General features: G+C 38.5%; 1 protein-coding gene across 2 annotated transcripts; it reads left to right on the top strand.

Annotated features, from left to right (window-relative positions):
• The first annotated feature begins 4261 nt into the window (after positions 1–4261).
• LOC129767852 (chitooligosaccharidolytic beta-N-acetylglucosaminidase) lies at positions 4262–20345 on the top strand. 2 transcript variants are annotated; one of them, XM_055769091.1, is made up of 3 exons: positions 4262–4817; positions 5181–5271; positions 18440–20345. In XM_055769091.1, the coding sequence occupies exons 2-3, from the start codon at positions 5192–5194 to the stop codon at positions 20172–20174; spliced, it is 1815 nt and encodes a 604-aa protein (XP_055625066.1). In that variant the 5' UTR covers positions 4262–4817; positions 5181–5191; the 3' UTR covers positions 20175–20345. The 2 variants fall into 2 exon arrangements, with proteins under 2 accessions (XP_055625066.1, XP_055625065.1); XM_055769090.1 differs by lacking the exons at positions 4262–4817; positions 5181–5271 and adding an exon at positions 17916–18325.
• The last annotated feature ends 962 nt before the right edge of the window (positions 20346–21307 follow it).

The following is a 21307-nucleotide window of genomic DNA, read 5'->3' on the forward strand; positions in this document are numbered from 1 at the left end:
CTAGTTTGCGATTGTATCTCGATGATTCGGTATTTCAATCCAACTATTCGGACTCATTCCATGAATCATTTGCTTGGTACGTTAGTTTGCTGAATCAATCGCTGGTTCAAAGATGAGGAGGAATACTTGGTTGCTCTTGAATAATGTAGTTGTTGAACATATGGGAATGTAATTTTATTTCTTCTTTCTATAAATTACCCTAGAGATAAAACATGACTATCATGAGTTTAATAATCGATATCTCGCATACTCTTGTGCTCAGCTATGTCTTAATCGTTTGAATAGTGAGATGTATTTCGTATAAAGGGTGTGTCACATCAAATTGCATCACGGAAAAAACGCTGTAGAAATTTATTTTTTAGGAATTATATCTTCAGCTTTCGCTTATAATCAGTTAAGAGTGTATAGATCACGTTGGCCATGCTTCACTGTCAATTTTTCGTAAATTTGGAAAAATGTCGTCGAACGAAAAAGAGCGTCGTGAATTAATCCTGTGCACTCATTTCGAGAATCCGGAGTTGTCACATCGGGACATCGGTAAGATGCTGGGAATCGTCCAATCCACGGTCAGCAGAGTACTAAAACGATACTTCGAGAACCTAACCATCGACCGGAAGGTGAAGAACGGCAAAAATGGATGCTCCGTCAGTGAAAAAGATCACAAGCGCGTAGTTAAGCAGTTTAGACGTGATCCGAGAAGTTCGGTCCGGGATGTCGCCAATAAGCTGAATTTGTCAAGTTCATTCGTCCAGCGGACCAATCAGCGGGAGGGCCTGCGTACATACAAGGTTCAGAAGGCTCCTAACCGCGACAAAAGGCAAAACATGGTGGGGAAGACGCGAGCCCGGAAGCTGTACACCGAAATGCTGACGAAGCCGCATTGCCTGGTAATGGACGACGAAACCTACGTCAAAGCGGACTTTCGTCAGCTTCCGGGCCTGTTGTTCTTCTCCGCAGAGGACAAATTCAGCGTTCCGGAGGAGATTCGCAAGCAGAAACTATCCAAGTTTGCCAAAAAGTACATGGTGTGGCAAGCGATCTGCTCTTGCGGAAAGCGGAGCGCCCCCTTCGTGATGACCGGCACGGTAAACGGGCAGGTTTACCTTAAGGAGTGCCTACAGAAGCGCTTACTACCACTATTGAAGCAGCACGAGGGCCCGACTCTCTTCTGACCGGATCTCGCTTCGTGCCACTATTCAAAGGACGTGTTGGAGTGGTACGAAGCCAACGGGGTCACCTTCGTGCCAAAGGAAATGAACCCGCCCAACGCGCCGGAGCTTCGCCCAATAGAGAAATATTGGGCGATTATGAAGCAGGCCCTCCGGAAGAACCCAAAAGTTGTCAAATCGGAGGCGGACTTCAAGAGAAAATGGATTTCTGTTCAAAAAAAACTACAACCTGACGTTGTACAGAACCTTATGGACGGGGTAAAGAGGAAGGTGCGAGCATACGGGCTTGGGCTCGAAGTATGAATAAAAAGAAAATGCCAAAAGTTGTTTAATAGTTTTTATTTTACTGTCTAAAATTTTCAAAAGGATCGGTCTATTGGGCGAATTTCTACAGCGTTTTTTCCGTGATACAATTTGATGTGACACACCCTTTAGGTCAACGTTAGAATCATCTTTCAAGAACCGTTTCTACAATTTTGATGATTGATTGAGGCTTTAAACTTTGCAGTTCATTCGCCTCTAACGAATTTTGATGAATAATAATATCTTCTATATATCAGAATAAATCCAAACTTATCCATCATCAGTATAATCTGAGCTAATTCCATATGGGATTCCAAAGTTTAATCCTCTTATCCTTCCCATTCTCGTGTAATTTGATATACGGGACATGAGGTTTGATATAATTATTTAAACAGAAACTGGTCAGTAGCGTCGGTCAGAAGCATAATTTTCATATGAAACATGTGATGAGTTTCAAGGAATTTGCCAAAAGCAGAAAATAATTCAGATTTTCTTTAGACGGATATCAAAATTATGAAAAAAGAACTAATTTATAAATAATTAACATAGATTAAATGATAGATTAATTTTTTCCTTATTTTAAACTTAAATATTCATTCATTCAAAGTATGTCTTCAAAACAATATCCTTGAAAATATCTATTACGTAAAACAAAAGATCAATGGCCTTATTCGATGTAGTTATCGTCCTGATTCGGGTCTTGTTCGCCAATTGCGAATGTTTGAATTACAAAAACCAGCTCTGCAATGTTGGAAAAACATTACAGTTATTATTTTATATTCAAAATATCAACAAATCAATATTATACATAATCAATCATAATGATCGTTTTGGGTCAGTGGCCTCCATTGCCATTTTATGAGGTTGCAACTCTCTGTTAGTCTAATCCTCAAAATAGAAACAAAAAACTCTATTCATTTAGGACAATCGAAATTAGACCTTTCACCATGTTTCAATCGGTCTACGGGAGCTACATTTTTAGTATCAATTACATCCGATAGTGCATTTATCGAATCCAAATAAACAAATTTATGTCCTCTGGATACGTCAGGATTTCGTTCTAAAAATGCCACCAATCGGGTAAATTGTTGTTTGTTTATCTTTCCTTTCTTAAAAAGCAAGACAAGATTCAAAATGTTAGCAAAAAAGCTAAATAAATCTGAAATTAAACTTACTCCATTCCGCGTGACTAGCTTTCACTATCTCAAACACAAGTGACAAATATACCTCTTTTTCCCCGTGACGTGACAGTATCGTGATATTCATAATAACACCGAGTTCGTCAAAGTTGTCACGACGGATGAACTCTTCCAGATTCTACACACACGGTGGCAGCCGTAATAACGTTTCGTGACCTGCGTGACGTTCGTGATCAGGCCCACAGTCTGTTCTACGAACAATAGAGGAAATTCAACTAGACCGCATCCTCAAATATGTTGGCAAAGTATTGTTCAAATCATATACTAAATGTTGAGTGAGGGTAGTCACTCACTACCGATCCCTTCTGAAATTTATTCAATTTGTATGCTTTCGATGAAGGCCAGCCGGGTGACGTCTTTAGAGAACCCCCATTGAACTGACAGGAGCCAACATATCGGGTATCCCACTGACATTTTCCCCTTGTTTTCATATGAATTGGGTATCCCACTGACAGTTCTGCTGAGATTTTGCTAACGATCCTAGCATCAATCATAGCACCCGGCTGATGAAGGCGCCTAGAAGCGAGATGGAAAATGAAAGGTGGGAAGATTTTTTAAATCTGTGACGTCACAGATTTTGTTTATGTATGTTATTTTTCTTATAATAGTCCACTACATAGGAAAAGTGTTGTTATTAAAAGTAAAAATAAGCAAATGAAATGAACGTACTAGTTTTTTTCCTTAATCAATGCTAGCGTTCAAAATCATAAGTGCCCGACATTTAAACAGAAACTGAAATTTCAGCATTTTTGAAGTGTTCTAAGCTTAATTTCAATTCAATTCTACTTCTCGTTACGTCGACCAAAAACGTAAACGAACAAAGTCAGAGTCACACAATCTTTTGTTCCTTTGTCCGATAAACATTTGACAGTGCATGGGGAAAAAAGGTTGCAAGTTTTTTTTCATGTAAAATGAAGTTGGAAAATAAATTGAATTGACTCCGTATGACTTAGATTGAGACGAAAAATCTTCCGCTTGCGTCTTAGATTTAGACGACTGAAGTTTTCAGCACCCTAATTGTGAAAAAAGTAATTACAATTGCTGACAAAAATCAAAGTTCCATAAAGTTGCTCTAGAATTAAAACATAGTAGACATTAGAATACTATTTCTGAAATCAAAGAAAAAATTAAACATTTTAGTTCGTGATATGTTTTGTTTTTTTCAAAATGCGAAAAATATGATTTGGAAATCTGTAATTAGCTTCTGCATATCCTCTTTCAACGTTATTCGTAGACACATTCAATTTTGTAACATTTGAGTAACTGACTGGTATGCCTGGTATGTGAACTTCCTATCTTCCTGGCTACTAACACAATCAAAGTTCAATACGACCAAAACCCGTGAATCTTTCCACCTTCTATTCTTCATCTCGGTCTAGAAATATATCCTGAGATGAGGCCTTTCCGTCACTAAATTGGTTAGGGGAGCGGTATATGACAACAATACACACACAAGCGTATTGTGTATTGTTTACAAACAAAACACAGTAGACTTCCAAGATGGCTGAAAAGTGGTTTTAGCAAGTTGGCCCACCTTAGGATATACTTCTAGGCGCCTTGCTTTCGACGTTTAACTGCTCTTCTTCGCTTCTACGCGAGTTCAGCATCAAAACAAAATCATTGCCATACGTTGCTGCGAAGCTTTTGCGTATTTGGCGTATTTGTGTGTCTTACTTCCCACATCCCTTCATTCATCTGTTTGCCTACACTATTTGAAAGCTCATCGTCGAAATTTCTCTCGTGCTCCCGGGGGAACTTGTCAGCTGAACCCTAAAGCCAAACTTGCCAAACCGGTTGTATCCTGGCCAAAAATAATCCCCAAAAACAAAGGCTTAAAATCTGCGAACCGAAGATTATTAGTTATCAAGGCGGTTCGTGTGCGGATGAAACGACCGGTGGAAAGCAAACAATGAAAAAAATCGCCACCGTCTGTTTGCGCATAAAAATGAGCCTCAAGAAGCGCGCCCACATCAGTCCGTGAAGCGAGTCGCGCAGCAAACGAGCGTTAATCTGTGCCGCGAATTAGTTTAGTTGTTCGGCCGTAGCCAATTGGAGTGAGCGGAGACAAGTGGAAAGTGGTTTTGATCAGATCAAAATCCTTTGAGAAGAAATAGTGCTGCTGGCAGGAAACACATCTGAACAGTTGGTAAGTATAACGGCTTATCCATAGAACTTTTACTATTAACATGTTTCCTGACGGATAAATTATAATTACTCGTACAATGTTGTCTTGTCAAGTTTCGCTAATTGCTATCCTATTACCCTCTTGGTGACTGCATTCGGTTTCGAAAGTTTGCTCATTGAAATGCACAAGGGTAGCAAGCGATGCAATAAGTAACAATAAAAACCTTTGAGACCGTATCGTTTCGATAATCTATCTTAATCGTGTGTTTCTGTTATTTTTTTTTTCAATTTGGCATCAGTTGTTTTGACAAGTGATAATATTGAGTTGTTATTTGATCGGTAGATAATTTACTACAATGCTTATCAATTTGTGTGTTCATATTAGGTTCGGGTGAAATGAAAAACATGCAAGGGAATATCTGGTTCCTTATCGGTCTGATCGCTCTGCAGTGGACACCGACTCAGCAACTGGAAGGGTGAGTATTATGTATTGATTGTAATAATCGAAAAAATTGTCATAATCCTATAAACGCTACACGACGTTCACATTCTTGTGTACATGCATAATTCTTACTGCCCAAAATGTTCAATTGTCTTTTGTCTGTCTTTCGTGGACGTATTGTTTTAGCAGTTCAGTTCTTCAGCCTAATCCTTTCAGTTATCATTATGATGATCATAGAATGATGGTTTGTAAAGGAATGATAATTTCCTACTCATACCACTCTGGTTTTACGGACCAATTTTGTTTTGGCACTAAAATTGAAATAATTACTTCATAAACGATGGACTAATGATCGGAGAAAGTTCAACAAATGAACCACAAATAGAGGTGCGAATAGCAGTTGTGTTCACAACGTCAGAAAAGAATCTACATTTGTTTTTGAAAGCAATGAATGTGAGATTTGAATCGTCTTCAATTATAGCATCATGTAAGCAAAAATAAGACGTCGCGTAATGGGCTCTCTTATATGGAATTACTAATAGATGTATATTTCAATAGAGTTATTTAACACCATGTTTATTCCGTATTGACTAAGCCGATATCCTTATCCGATTTCAATTATATCAACGAGTGAACCATGTTTGGGTGGACCAGATTATGATAACTAGAAGGATTTATATCTTTCTTGTCATATTATAATCATTTATTGCTGATTTTTGTGAAGTGTTCCGACAGCATTTCAATCAATAAGAACACTGTTCACTGCAAAATAAAAAGTTTGATTTAAACGGCTGTTAAAGCATGATTTCTTTTTCGAAAGGTTTGACGTCTTTCTGATCAAAAACAAAATACGAAAATAAAATCTACGTGTTATGGTTTGATGCAAAAAAAAAATGATAGCCCACATGCAGTGAAAATAAACCGTTGTGCTTTAATTAAATCTTGATATCTTAAACGAACTTGTACAGTGTAGATGCGCAGGTACAGTGATGGACGCAATACAATCCACACCCATTCGATATTAAAATTATTAAAATATTAAATATTAAAAGTTTTTTCAAACTTTTCGATATTTCAGTCAATACTTCGTAAAAGTAGGTAATTAGTAGACCATTTCGCCGTTTCAGTATCGTTGATTGATTTTTTTTTATTAAATCGTTTATTTTTACAGGCTCAGTTACATAAGTTTAATGGACCCAAACTCCTATCTGTATTGTTACAAGTATATATAAACATTTTTCATTATTTTAATGTTTTTTTCCCTTGTTGGGTGTGAACCACTGCGTCCATTAGTTTGAGCTATTGTGGTATGCCCCATTTTTTGTACTACGCTTCAAGCTTATCTACTGCTTATTGATGAAGAAGTAGACTGAAAGCTATAGCGAGATAGGTGCCAATCAGGAATAATCTGTTTGATAAAATTTATAGTCCTGATCGGCGACACAGACCAAACTTCCTTGGGCTCCAGAATAGCCTTATCAAGGTGTTGAAGTCTGCGTCTTGTTAGTGCTCCGCATTTGCAGAGCAAATGTTCCGAGGTTTCGCTTTCGGCATTACAAAAGCGACAAATATCATCTTGCACTAAACCTTTGTTTTTGAGATGGTATTTACTCGGACAGTGTCCTGTTATAAGACCAGTGAATGTGCTGAAGTCTTTCTTATTAAAGGCCGGTTTAGAGTTCCCGTGAACGTGAACTTGAACAGGTGGTGAAATAGGACAATCATTTCACGGTGAACTACATTGCGAACAAACAACTCAAAAAATAGTGGTGAATAGAATGATTTTGTTCACGTTCACGTTCATATTAAAAGTTCGACAGTGAACGTTAAGTAAATAAACATCGATCTTCAATAAAGTAATTCGGATAAAATATACAGTTGTTCACGAATCAACCCAAACCAACGAAGTTTTTTAACCCGCGCAGAGATCCGATTGATTGAAATTGCATCCATATAAAAATTTTCATTGAAAACTTGAGAATTGCTAAACATATCCTTTTACAGTTCACGGTGAAATAATTTTCAGAATGCCTTGGGACATTCGAACGTGAACATGAACGTGGAAATAGTTTGACGTCTATATTCACCACTGTTTTCACGTTCACGTTCACCGAAGTCGGTGAACTATGGTGAGTTCATCAACATCTCGATTCCACGGTGGAAATTCAGAACTGTTGTGAAATATTGAATTAATTCATTTTTATCAATATGAATTGTGTTTAAACATGTTTTTCAAATAGAAAATTTTTCTTCCTATCGTTTCAAGATGTTTTCCTCGCGTTTTATATATGGACTGATGATTAACGACCCACCCAGCTCCGAGGTGATTTGTCTATTTGTGAGCATGCCTTTGATCCATTCGACTATGCAGTCATCGAAATGTCTTCTTCTCATAGCCTGTGCCATTGATACATAAGAAGCATTGTCGAAAGCCGCTTCGATATCAAGAAACGCACATAATGCCGTTTCTTTTGACGAAAGAGATTTTTCAATTTTAGTCACAAGTGTGTGTAACGCTGTGACAGTGGATTTGCCTGATTTTTTTTTTTTTTTTTATCTGTATTATAGTGACTTTCAACTCATTTGGCTGGTTCGTCACTTTTACTTCCAATTTTGGAAGAATGTCGGGAGTGAGAATGAACAGCTCTTCAGCTCAGTTGTCAGTGTCGACGTCTGGTGGCGACATTCAATGTGGGTCCCAAACTCGATAGTGTAATCTTTATCAGATTAAAAGACATGAACCAAGTTTTAAAATATTAAAATTTAAATGAAATTTTTCACACTATCTTATTAAATTACATGGAACACGTATTCCTGATTCTTATTGAACCATTTGTCTTTACATTTCCGACTATTTACTGAGACTTTTCATTATAATATTGGGTTGGGGAAAAAGAAATGTCGTATATTGTCAATGGCAACACTTAAACATATCTTGTGTTGTACTTATCGCATCGGGTCATAATATACGGCTATTTAAAGACGACAATCTGTGCTACAAGCACAGCAGTGGAACTCCATACAATTCACTGACTAAAAAGTGTCCACATTTTCATCGCTTGTTTACGTGAAGAATATAATTTTTTCAGGCACACTTGATTTGAGAGTGTATGGATTTCTAGCTGTCTTGACGCAAGGTCTTTAATGAAGAATGAGAAGATGGGAAGGTTTATATAAACATGTTTATAATTACATAAGTTTATTCAAATAATAATATTGCTCTTATTTAACTATTCAGTGCCATTTTATCAAAATTTGGAAGAGAAATTAAAAAAGGAATGTTTTTTTCAATATTTTTCTGAGATGGTTATTAAAAATCCATGATTAATATTGCTTTATTATTTACCCTCCATTATTTGTTAATTTCTCCTGCTTTTCGTTCTTTGACCTATCATTTTAACAATTCAATTTGAGAGGTTTAAAATTGCGACAAGATAAAAATTTGGTGTGAAAGAGCGAATTGTGGAAAATCAAGTCGCAAATTCTCTAAGCGTTATAATTAAAATTTTTCTGTAGTATTTAATTTTTGAGTTTGTTTGAATGACTGATTAAAGTTGATTCATAAAAGAATAAGATTTCATTTGATATGACGATTTTTGAAATCGACTCAATGGTTGTAAAGTTATGACGTTTTGTAAGAAATCTTACTTACTTAATCAGTAAAAGGCCCTAGTGGCATGTGCTGTACACAAAAGTTGTCTCCATTCACATGAGTTCTATATTTTTTTCCAATTCTTAACTTTCAAACCAACATATCATATCTTTCCGTTATCCGCAAACATGCCAAGCAGTAACTTAAAAAAAACAAACTCATAAACGACAAAAAGAGTCTTAGATTGTATATATTTTTCTATATTTTTCACAGTTTTACAGTACCATTTGCTTATTGGCGTTTTTTTTAGTTGGAGTGCCTTTTAATTGGCGGTTCACCAGTTGGAGCACGCGCCAATCAAAAAGCAATCATCTGTCATAATTGTATGTCAGTTTTACTATGTTGTTCCAATGCCATTTTTATTGAAGGGTCTTTGAACGTTGAACTCAAAAAATGAAGGCCCAGTATAAAAGTATTTAGTTTTGCAGTTTGTTTGACAAATGTGTTCGTTTGAAAACATTTATTAATATATATACACTAGCTAACCCGGCAAACTTCGTCCCGCCCATTTACTTGATTAATTCTCGAGTAATGCAGAAATTTGTGTTTTATTTGTATGGCAGCCATCCCTAAGAGTGGGGGGAGGGGTATCTAACCACCATAGAAACATTCATTGCACCCTAAAGTTTCCATATGCCTAATTTGGTTTAATTTGCTTGATTAATTCTCGGGTAATGCAAAAATTTGTGTTTCATTTGTACGGCAGCCCCCTCTAAGAGAGGGGGAAGGAGTATCTTATCACCATAGAAACATTTATTGCATCCTAAAACCTCCACATGCCAAATTTGGTTTCATTTGCTTGATTAATTCTCGAGTAATGCAGAAATTTGTGTTTCATTTGTATGGCAGCCCCCCATTTGAGTGGGGGAAGGACTGTCTAACCATCATAGCAACATGTATTGCACCCTAAAACTTTCACATGCCAACTTTGGTTTCGTTTGATTGATTAATTTCCGAGTAATGCAAAAAATTGTGTTTCATTTGTATGGCAGCCACCCCTAAGAGTGGGGGGAGGGGTATCTAACCACCATAGAAACATTCATTGCACCCTAAAGTTTCCATATGCCTAATTTGGTTTAATTTGCTTGATAAGTTTTCGAGTTATGCAGAAATTTGTGTTTCATTTTTATGGCAACCCCACCTAAGAGAGGGGAGAGACGTATCTAACCACCATAGAATCATTTTTTGCACCCTAAAACCTCCATATGCCTGATTTAGTTTCATTTGCTTGATTAATTCTCGAGTAATGCCGAAATTTGTGTTTCATTTGTATGGCAGCCCCCCCTTTGAGTGGGGGAAGGACTGTCTAACCATCATAGCAACATTTATTGCACCCTAAAACTTTCACATGCCAACTTTGGTTTCGTTTGATTGATTAATTTCCGAGTAATGCAAAAAATTGTGTTTCATTTGTATGGCAGCCCCCTCTAAGAGAGGGGGAAGGAGTATCTTATCACCATAGAAACATTTATTGCATCCTAAAACCTCCACATGCCAAATTTGGTTTCATTTGCTTGATTAATTCTCGAGTAATGCAGAAATTTGTGTTTCATTTGTATGGCAGCCCCCCCTTTGAGTGGGGGAAGGACTGTCTAACCATCATAGAAACATTTTTTGCACCCTAAAACTTTCACATGCCAACTTTGGTTTCGTTTGCTTGGTTAATTTCCGAGTAATGCAGAAATTTGTGTTTCATTTGTATGGCAGCCCCCCCTTAGAGAGGGGGGAGGGGTCTCAAAATATCACGAAAACCTTCCCCGGCCCCAAAAACCCCTACATACCAATTTTCATGTCGATCGGTTCAGTAGTTTCCGAGTCTATAAGAATCAGACAGACAGACAGACATCACTCCATTTTTATATATATAGATAGATAGATAGAAGATATATAAACCGTTGGCCGATGACGTTTACGTGTGCATCTGTATGTACACTTTCTTTATCTAACTCCACATGCGTCGCTCTAAAGCCAAGTTCTTCCCACTATAACATTATCTTCCTCTCTATTTCTAATCCTGTCTGCTCGCTATAAAACTTTTTTATCTTCTTTCGTTCTTCTTCGCACACCCATGGATATATATTAACAGTATCATTTCTGATCGTATTGTGGGATTTCATGACATTTACGGTCTTTTGAAGCCGTTTTCAACGAACCGGAAGTCATCATCTTCGATTCTAAAATGTTATCGGAATACGATATTTGACTTCAGCTGGTAAGACCCTTACACCCAATATCCATATCGTATGGGTTTTCCATATTATTTTTTTCATTTAATAATATTATTAGCAAACCGGAAGTCGCAAAAAAAAATTCTATATTCTGCAGTCTACGTTCATCTATTGTTGACAAACAATAGAACAAAGTTCTCTACTAAACATTAAATCGTATAACTAGCGTATATACAGCATCATATATCTTGGGTGGTATATGATGGGCCTAACTGGTATATACATGTAAAAGTGGAGGTGATATACATACATGACAATTGCTTGGGAATTAGATTGAATGAATATATGACTTACAGATGTGTAGCATCCCTATGCATCATCATGCATTATTTCCAGTAACCCAAAAACGATACTTATTAGAAAGCAAAGCTAAAAACATTGCATTCAAGCGATCCAGAACCAAATTTATGGCTTCGTATTCATTCCTCACTGAGTCATAAAATATTATTCCTATCCGACACTTTTCCTTGTTTATTTTTTGTCTCTCGCCGCGTGTAGGCTTTGCGTACAAGCAGCGATACGTCTTCCGCATGGGCCAACACATGGTTACTAGAGATGGGCGAAGGGGTTCACTTTAATGAACCGTTCAGTGACCAACCGTTCACTTAAGTGAACTAGTTCTTTTGAGCAGTTCACTCACTCTTTTGTACAGTGGCGGAATATGTCAAAGCAAGTATAAAAAGTGTGGGATGTTATGTAGGACGACTGATCATTCATAAAATGCCGTTCTAATCATTATTCGTCCGATATTTGTTAGAAATAACTTAAGACAATAGACACAATAGAAAATCAAACTTTGATTTTGAAATTTTAATTTTGTTTGAGTCGTTATTAATTATTTTCAGCATAAACTAGCATTGTGCTGCTTTGCTTACGGTGTATTGCAATAAATGCTATAGCAAAACTGTGCCCAAACCGCGAACGCCCATCTCAAAATTATCGAGCACAATGTGATATAAAGGGTGTGTCACATCAAATTGCATCACGGAAAAAACGCTGTAGAAATTTAATTTTTAGGAATTATATCTTCAGCTTTCGCTTATAATCAGATAAGAGTGTATAGATCACGTTGGCCATGCTTCACTGTCAATTTTTCGTAAATTTGGAAAAATGTCGTCGAACGAAAAAGAGCGTCGTGAATCAATCCTGCGCACTCATTTCGAGAATCCGGAGTTGTCACATCGGGACATCGGTAAGATGCTGGGAATCGTCCAATCCACGGTCAGCAGAGTACTAAAACGATACTTCGAAAACCTAACCATCGACCGGAAGGTGAAGAACGGCAACAGTGGATGCTCCGTCAGTGAAAAAGATCACAAGCGAGTAGTTAAGCAGTTTAGACGTGATCCGAGAAGTTCAGTCCGGGATGTCGCCAATAAGCTGAATTTGTCAAGTTCATTCGTCCGGACCAAGCAGCGGGAGGGCCTGCGTACATACAAGGTTCAGAAGGCTCCTAACCGCGACGAAAGGCAAAACATGGTGGGGAAGACGCGAGCCCGGAAGCTGTACACCGAAATGCTGACGAAGCCGCATTGCCTGGTAATGGACGACGAAACCTACGTCAAAGCGGACTTTCGTCAGCTGCCGGGCCTGTTGTTCTTCTCCGCAGAGGACAAATTCAGCGTTCCGGAGAAGATTCGCAAGCAAAAACTATCCAAGTTTGCCAAAAAGTACATGGTGTGGCAAGCGATCTGCTCTTGCGGAAAGCGGAGCGCCCCCTTCGTGATGACCGGCACGGTAAACGGGCAGGTTTACCTTAAGGAGTGCCTACAGAAGCGCTTACTACCACTATTGAAGCAGCACGAGGGCCCGACCATCTTCTGGCCGGATCTCGCTTCGTGCCACTATTAAAAGGACGTGTTGGAGTGGTACGAAGCCAATGGGGTCACCTTCGTGCCAAAGGAAATGAACCCGCCCAACGCGCCGGGGAAATATTGGGCGATTATGAAGCAGGCCCTCCGGAAGAATCCAAAAGTTGTCAAATCGGAGGCGGACTTCAAGAGAAAATGGATTTCTGTTCAAAAAAAACTACAACCTGACATTGTACAGAACCTTATGGACGGGGTAAAGAGGAAGGTGCGAGCATACGGGCTTGGGCTCGAAGTATGAATAAAAAGAAAATGGCAAAAGTTATTCAATAGTTTTTATTTTATTGTCTAAAATTTTCAAAAGAATCGGTCTATTGGGCGAATTTCTACAGCGTTTTTTCCGTGATGCAATTTGATGTGGCACACCCTTTAATATAAAACATATTTCATATTAGCGACGCGAATTTTACTGTTTAACAAGACTGTTTAAATCAACTTTCAGCTTTCAACTATATTTTCTAAGTGAGGTAGATTTACATAACAACTTACTGAAATATTTACCCTGTACTCCAAAATATGAAAATTGATAAATAATTTAACAATCCAATTTAAAACCATCGTATCCTGAACGCAACAAGCGTTTTTTATGAAAGCGACAATACCGACATATTATTTTTGTTGTTTCATGGGGCTATCGTTTGTTTCCATTCGTTAATTTGAGAACTATTTACCTTGCAGCACCATTCATTTATCACTCGTTCGTTTTCTTTGCTCTTACGCACCGCTTACCGTACACAGTTCGTTCTGAACTGTATGCACAGTTCTGCCAGCGGTCAGTTCGTTCTGAACTGTTGTATACACAGTTCAGTCGGCGGTCAGTTCATTCTGAACTGTATTATCAGTTCATTCTGAACTGTATTATCAGTTCATCGTTCACCGTACACAGTTCGTTCTGAACTGGGTATACAGTTCATATGAACTGTTTCCCAGCAAAAAAGAACGGCAGTTCGTTCACTCTTTTTGGTGAGTTAGTTCTTTTGATCAGTTCATGAACGGTTTGCCCATCTCTAATGGTTACCATAAAAACATCTGGTTGTTTCCCAAACACCGATGATGGCTTCAGTTTGGGTTGATGTTAATTTAGGTTATTATATAAGCTAGTTAGTAAGAAAAGAATACACAGAATATTTTTGACAGTCAACATGCTGGTACTGCTTCATCCAAATCGCCCCAGAAAACCAGCATTTTACAGCTACAGATGCATCTAGTACGACTGTTGCCATACGATTTACTACAGGCAAACAAAAAAACCAATGGCGAACGAGCGAGTCATTTTTATAACCTCACGAACTGCCATTTGTATATATGACAACATTTATGTTTCTAAGGAACTATTCCATTGAAAAGGAAATTTGTTCCTATGGAATTCGAACTACGGTTGTTTTGATGATAAGCAACAGGAATCTCGCACGTACATACGATACGAAAAAGATGCAATCGGATACGTAATTCCTGGTCGTCTATTGAATTTTAGTGTATTAAAATTTATATAGAAATGGTCAAGTAAGGTTCAGTGCTACGTGTTTCTAGTAATCAAATAACATGAAGCAAATATTTTCATCAGCTGATTTGATAGAAATTAATTTGCCTCTCTAAATCACCATATCACTACCAGACGTCAGAACTGTTCATTAGAGTGCCAATGAATGAATGGGAAAAATCGAATTTCGAAAAATTACCATGTAAAAAATGTTCACCACCACGAAAACACACCCTATGCAAAATTTCAGTTCAATCTGACTCAAGGGAGAGTGGCGCAAAGCGGTGAAAGTTTGAGTTTTTTGAAAATCAAAAAATCACCCAAGGGGGGGAGTAAAGAAAATCGGGGTTCTCGAAAAAAAAATTTGATGCCTCCTTGGGCGATTTTTCGATTTTCAAAAAACTCAAACTTTGACCGCTTGCACCACTCTCCTTTAACTCCGATTAAGCTGACATTTTACATAGGGTGTTTTTTCGAAGTAGTGAACCCTTTTTATGGTGTAATTTTTTGAAATTCGAGATGACCATTTTCGCGGATCGCAACATCGCGGATCTTGATATGTCAAAACCGATGTTTGTTACATCGAATTGAGACTTAATCAGTGGTGATAAATAATATCGAGGCTTCCGCATTTTATACGATTTTAGATGTACACAATATATCCTTTAATCGACATGATATATGTTTTTGATTCGATATTATTTTATATGCGACATAAAATATGCCAAGTTATGCGATTTAATGTTTGCTTGGTATGTTTGTATATTTTGATATGTTTTGACACGCAACTGAAATTAATTAAATTAATCATTAATCTTCAACAGTCCGAAAAAAACAAAAGTCAGGCGTTGTCTCGTCATTAAAGCATTCTTCTGACAACAGTCCAATCTAACTATAAGATATTCTCCAACTGATGTTTCTTCTATGAAATTTTCACAATTTTGCGCTAACATCGTTTAATGATATGCGGTTTATACATGAAAACGTAAAAAACGTGTTTGTAATGAGTTGAAATGTTGTCACTTTATGCTGGAACGGATCATTTACTTTTTGTGACGTGACACCTTCTTGAGACAGTTGACCTTCTCCATTTGTGGACCGATCTTAACCAAATTTTGTGGTTTGTTGATCCTCATTTTTTGCTAAGAGAAACTCAAGTGTAAAAATGTTTGAATTTAAGTTTATGTGATAAACTGAAAAAGCTCTATTTTTGTGACGTGACAATCTTTTGAAAATATCTGTTTTTCAAATGCTTGTTTCTCATAAACTACAAAATGAAATCCAGGTCAACCCACTGATCTTCGAACAAGTATTTAATTATCCGTTCATAGACATTGAGGTTTGGTTAAGGGGGGACCCCTGTCTGGAAGGACAAAAAAAAGAATGCTCGTGATTGTTTCGTATATTAGGAAAAAAGTGAAATGTTCGGGTATTTTGGTTGGTGTTCAAGGTATATTTGAAGATGTATTTTCCATTTTTTGAGTGCATGAATAATAATTATTACGCTGTTGACAGCTGGATAAGTAGATACTATCTGAAAATCGGTACCTTGCTGCTGGTGGTATCGATTCTGAAGCAATCGCAGAACGAATCCCTTGAATATTTTGAAACGTCAGGACAATATCTAAAGCGTTACATAGGGGTTTTTTAAAAATTCGAGGAATTGCCAAAATGGCGGTCATTTATGTTGAAAATGAGTTACTTTTCATGGAAAATCGCTGTTTAGAAGGTAATAAAAAATCGAAAAAATGAGATATCAAAAACAATTCATTCATCAACATCGATTTGTTCGACCTTCCAGACCGGGGTCCCCCCTTAAGTAAGTGCAGGGATATCTCAAGAAACATTAAAATAGTGAAAATTTAAAATATTTCAGATATGATCATGCAGTTTTTTCTGAAAAGTTAAATACGTTTCAAAAAATTCAGATTATAACTGGTGCTTAATTCAGATAGCGTTCTTCGGTATATAACCTCATGGAATGGGTCATTAGCTTGATTGATCCGTTGGAGGAGTAAGATTTTTTCTTGCTGATTAACTACCAGTTCGGTGAACCAAAGAATTGCGTCCTTGAAATCCCGGTTAGACACTTGACTTGATTTAGACCGTTTGAACAACATTTTTTGTTCAAATGTTTTGTTTTTGTTTTTGTTTTAATTAAAAACATTCAATGAGAGCTGGCCCTCTAAGCAGACCTACCACGATGTTGTATGAGTTTCTGCAGGCCCTGCAAGGCATCCGAAAAGAGATAAAGCACATTCGTGGTAGCCAAGTACAAAATATAGACTCAAACGGATTAGAAACACGGACCAAGGAAATGCAGATCTCCCAACTTTTTGAAGAGTATCAAAAATATTGAAAGCACTCATTTTTGGCTCTACAAGGCGTACATGGCTGGCCATGATCGTCTCATTCGCTTACCCAGTAGATATGATCTGAAAAGAAGCCCAGTAAGTTTTCAAGCGCTCCAGCGTTGTTTCCGACTGTTTGATCCGATGTGGAGTTGTCTTCCTTGTTTGCACACACCCAAAGGTTGGGTATTCTTCCCAGTGACTTTTAGTATCTCAGCCAACATTAAAAGAGAGATTTGAAAATAGATTTTCCTTCAAGAACGAACTCCGCTGAATAGCTTGAGCCTGAGCTAGGGTAGACTGTACTCTTTCTAGTTGCTCTGCTGAACCAGTGAAATTGCACGAATAACACAATGAATGACGCTTGGGAGTTGCAAATCTTTCTCATTGTGCAAGTTTCGGTGATCTGAACTTTAGATAGGTTATATCAGTGTTGACTCTGGTCATTCTCCAAATGTAACTAGAATTTGGACAGTCACTCACAGCTTTTTGCCCTGTTACGCTGTCTGCAGTGAAAACTCAAACGATATAGAATTGGTTCACGTTTCTTTGTTTTTAAGAGGCTTTAAACTTTGCAGTTCATTCGCCTCCAAAAAATTGGTTCACGATGCAGACTATAATAAAAATACTTCCATCCTTTCATAAAAGCGTAGATGATTCTATTTGCTCGCGAATCAACAGAAGAAACTATCAACTTGTGACAAACGTGTTTCCAATCGAACGGAAAGGCTTGAATGAGTAGTTGATATTCCGACCGGTTAGTAACGCCATGTACAGTCTTTGAAATTGAACCTGTACGATTTGAGTAGTTTTGAGTACATACAGCATAAGACCTTCCTTATTATTTACGGTAAAACAAAACATCAGTTCAATCGCTTTAAAGTTATCAATCCGCTCTGGACACATGAACTGTTAAAAGGTAGTGTTGTATATTCCAGGTTTCAATCCTGTTGTCTTCGAATTTGTACACTTTTTACCTCAAATTGTCGGGTGGAATCAGCGTCTTTGTGATCACAGCGCATTTAGTTTGCCGGCTCTTTCGAATTCCACCCGTGTTTATACACGATTACGTCTACCTTTCACGTTTCAACGTTTCAAGTTCAGGTGTAATTGGATTGGTTCACTCTTGCTTTCGAATCTGTCTTTCCACACGACAAGTTAAAGCAACTGTCGTTATCGTTAGTTGTTGTGCAGCGTTCAAAAATACTGATATACATATCTATCGGATCCAACACAATGGCTTTACGCGCTCACTTGATAGCGTTGAATTGGATGTTTTATCACCGTGTTCAGTAATCGATTGATAATACCCCGGCGGGTTGATCGAATTCACCGAAAAACGGTTTAACAAAAATCAGTACCAAATCTGCTGGTTTCGGTGGCAATGAAATCATCCGTTATATTGTACGGCTTATTTGCTGTGGCTTTTGTGGGGGTCGTTTCCACTGGAATCTACTTTGCCGTGGTCAGTACCGGGAATGAACAGTCTTCGGTTGAAGAATTAAATCGGTGAGCCCTGTTTCAATGATGTTTAATTTCATTTCCTCGAATACCGCAAATGATCTTATTTCCATTGATTAAATTCCGCTCATATTAATTTATTTTTTTTTCTTCCTCCAACAGCGGCCCAGTGTGGGGCTATCGATGTGTGAACAGTCGCTGCGAGAAAGTTGCTCTGAGTGATAACGATGCGGTTACGAAGGCCGTCAGCATGCAGGTCTGTCGGCTGTACTGTGCCGATACGTTCGGTACGCTTTGGCCGAAACCCACCAGGAACTATCGACTGGGTCAGAGTTTGATCCACATCGACCCATACGCTATCGAGTTCCAGTGGGGTAAACAGTACGAGACGTTAAGCAGACACTGGGATATTAGTGCGGAGCGTTTCCGAAATCAACTTAAAAACAGAGCGACCGGAGAGGAGGTCAAGTCCGGTGGGAAGCGCATGGAAGTTAAGGTTGCGATTGACGGTGACTCGCTTGTGTTGAACCATGAGACCGATGAAAGTTACAAACTATCGATAAGCAGTGCAAATGGAGGAAACGTGGTGGTGAAGATAGAAGCCCCAACATATTTTGGAGCCCGAAATGGATTGGAAACGTTGGCACAGTTAATTGTTTTCGATGATCTGAGAAGCGAATTGCAAGTGGTGGCTGATGTTGAAATCAGTGATGCTCCCGCCTATCCCCATCGTGGAATATCTTTGGACACCTCCAGAAACTATATCGATGTGGCCACAATCAAAAAAACCATCGACGCTTTGGCCATGGTCAAAATGAATGTATTCCACTGGCACATAACCGATTCGCAGAGTTTCCCGATGGTTATCAAATCCCATCCAACCTTGCACACATATGGCGCTTACTCTCATAAACAGATTTATACCGCAGATGACGTGAAGGACATTGTGCAGTATGCGTTGGCGCGGGGAGTGCGTGTTATTCCCGAGTTGGACGCCCCAGCTCACGTTGGTGAGGGATGGGAAAGGACTAACTTGACCAGCTGCTTCAATTATCAACCGTGGGAGAAATACTGTGTGGAGCCTCCTTGTGGTCAACTCAACCCTATCAAAGATGAATTGTACAATGTTTTGGAAGACATTTACCGAGAAATGAACGAAATGTTCACTCATACCGATATGTTCCACATGGGCGGCGATGAAGTGTCCATGAGCTGTTGGAACACCAGTGCCGAAATCCAGCAGTGGATGAAAGCGAAGGGTTGGGGTCTCGAGGAGTCGGATTTCATGAAACTGTGGGATTATTTCCAAACTAACGCTCTCGAGCGATTGGATAAATCGTTGAAAGATAAACGCCCAATCATCATGTGGACCAGTCATCTAACCGAAGAACCTTACGTCGACATGTATCTGAACAAGGAGCGTTATATTGTGCAAGTCTGGACCACTGGAGACGATCCCAAGATTGGCAAACTGCTCGAGAAGGGTTTTCGGCTCATCATTTCGAACTATGATGCTCTCTATATGGATTGCGGATTCGCTGGTTGGGTCACCGGTGGCAATAACTGGTGCTCTCCTTACATCGGCTGGCAGAAGATCTATGACAATGACCTTAAGGCGATGGGTGGTCAACATTCGCACCTGATACTTGGCGCCGAAGCTGCCCTTTGGACGGAACAAGCGGACAGCCTGACAACCGATGCACGTTTCTGGCCCAGGGTAAGCGCCTTAGCCGAACGACTTTGGACAGATCCCCGCGAAGGGTGGCAAACTGCCGACTCGCGGATGCTTATCCATCGGGAGCGGTTGGTGGAGAATGGCATGGCTGCAGAAAGTCTACAGCCCCAATGGTGCTTGCAGAACGAAGGGAACTGTCCGATAGGGCAGGGGAAATTCTGAGGGTTTTTTAAATTGTCGATCGGGGTTTTAACAAAACGGAGATATCAAACAGATGGGAGAAAAAGACCAGAAGTGAATATTGTTTTTCAAAATTAAACAAAGATACAGTAAATGGTTAAAAAAGACTTTGAAAACATCCCGAAATAAACTGGTTTGAACATATTTCACAAATTGTATGTTTTCATTATCTGAAAGATCATCTGAGTTCAGTGATTAAATTAACATTTAAGATATTTACGATACGTATGGTGTTGAATAGCATATTTTTATTTCAAACAAGCTGACCCGGCGAACTTCGTCCCGCCCAAAATTGATTGGAAGGTGTTCTTGTCCAGTCAAATTATTCATTATTCAATTTTTGCGTTTTGTTGACGATTTCTTCAAAGAGAAAGCATGATTTATTCACCTCTGATTATGGTTTGTGTGAAAAATTATCATGATCATGGATCATGATTGATCATGCTTGTTCATGCATTGTTCTGAGTCTAATGTCATCATATTGATCTATTCATAATTTAAGAGGGGACCCCTGTCTAGAAGGTCGAAGAATAATTTATTTTCGTGATGTCTTTCCGGATGTTAGAAATAAAGTTATGTGTTCGGGTATTTTGCTTATTGTTTAGGGTATCTTCAAAGATGTATTTTCTATTTTTTGAGTGATTGATTACTATATCATCTACTGATTACAATACTTCGGCGATTTCTTCATCGTGGTGAAATGAATGATCTATTCAATCAGAATAACTGGATCGCTCCCAGTTTATGTCTTCATGAATATCCAATAACCAATATCCAATAACTTTTCAACCAACTGGTCCAAAAAGATACAACAATAATCTTATTCCACATGCGAATTCGCCAGAACAGCTGCAAAAGAATAACGGTGCTCAAAGATCAGGAGAGCCATCATATCAATACTGGCGACTTGTGGCTGATTCACGATTCAATTGTGACTGGAAGCAATTACCGGCATGTAAATGACAAAGCTGGAGAAACCGGACTTTTTAAAGCGGAAAAAACACCCAGGTTTTTTTACGCCACCTCGTAAAAAAATCGCGTAAAAAAATTGTAAGGGGTTGTATCTAGGCGCGTAATTTCAACATAGAACTACGCAATTATATTAAGCAATCCAC

Source organism: Toxorhynchites rutilus, chromosome 2 (genome assembly GCF_029784135.1).
Source record: "Toxorhynchites rutilus septentrionalis strain SRP chromosome 2, ASM2978413v1, whole genome shotgun sequence".
NCBI lineage: Eukaryota > Metazoa > Arthropoda > Insecta > Diptera > Culicidae > Toxorhynchites > Toxorhynchites rutilus.

Excerpts from the sequence above, each read along its gene's own strand:
- LOC129767852 (XM_055769090.1), top strand. The coding sequence starts at position 18,201 with ATGAAATCATCCGTTATATTGTACGGCTTATTTGCTGTGGCTTTTGTG. Across the intron at positions 18,326-18,439 it reads TCGGTTGAAGAATTAAATCG|CGGCCCAGTGTGGGGCTATC; the intron begins GTGAGCCCTGTT and ends TTCCTCCAACAG.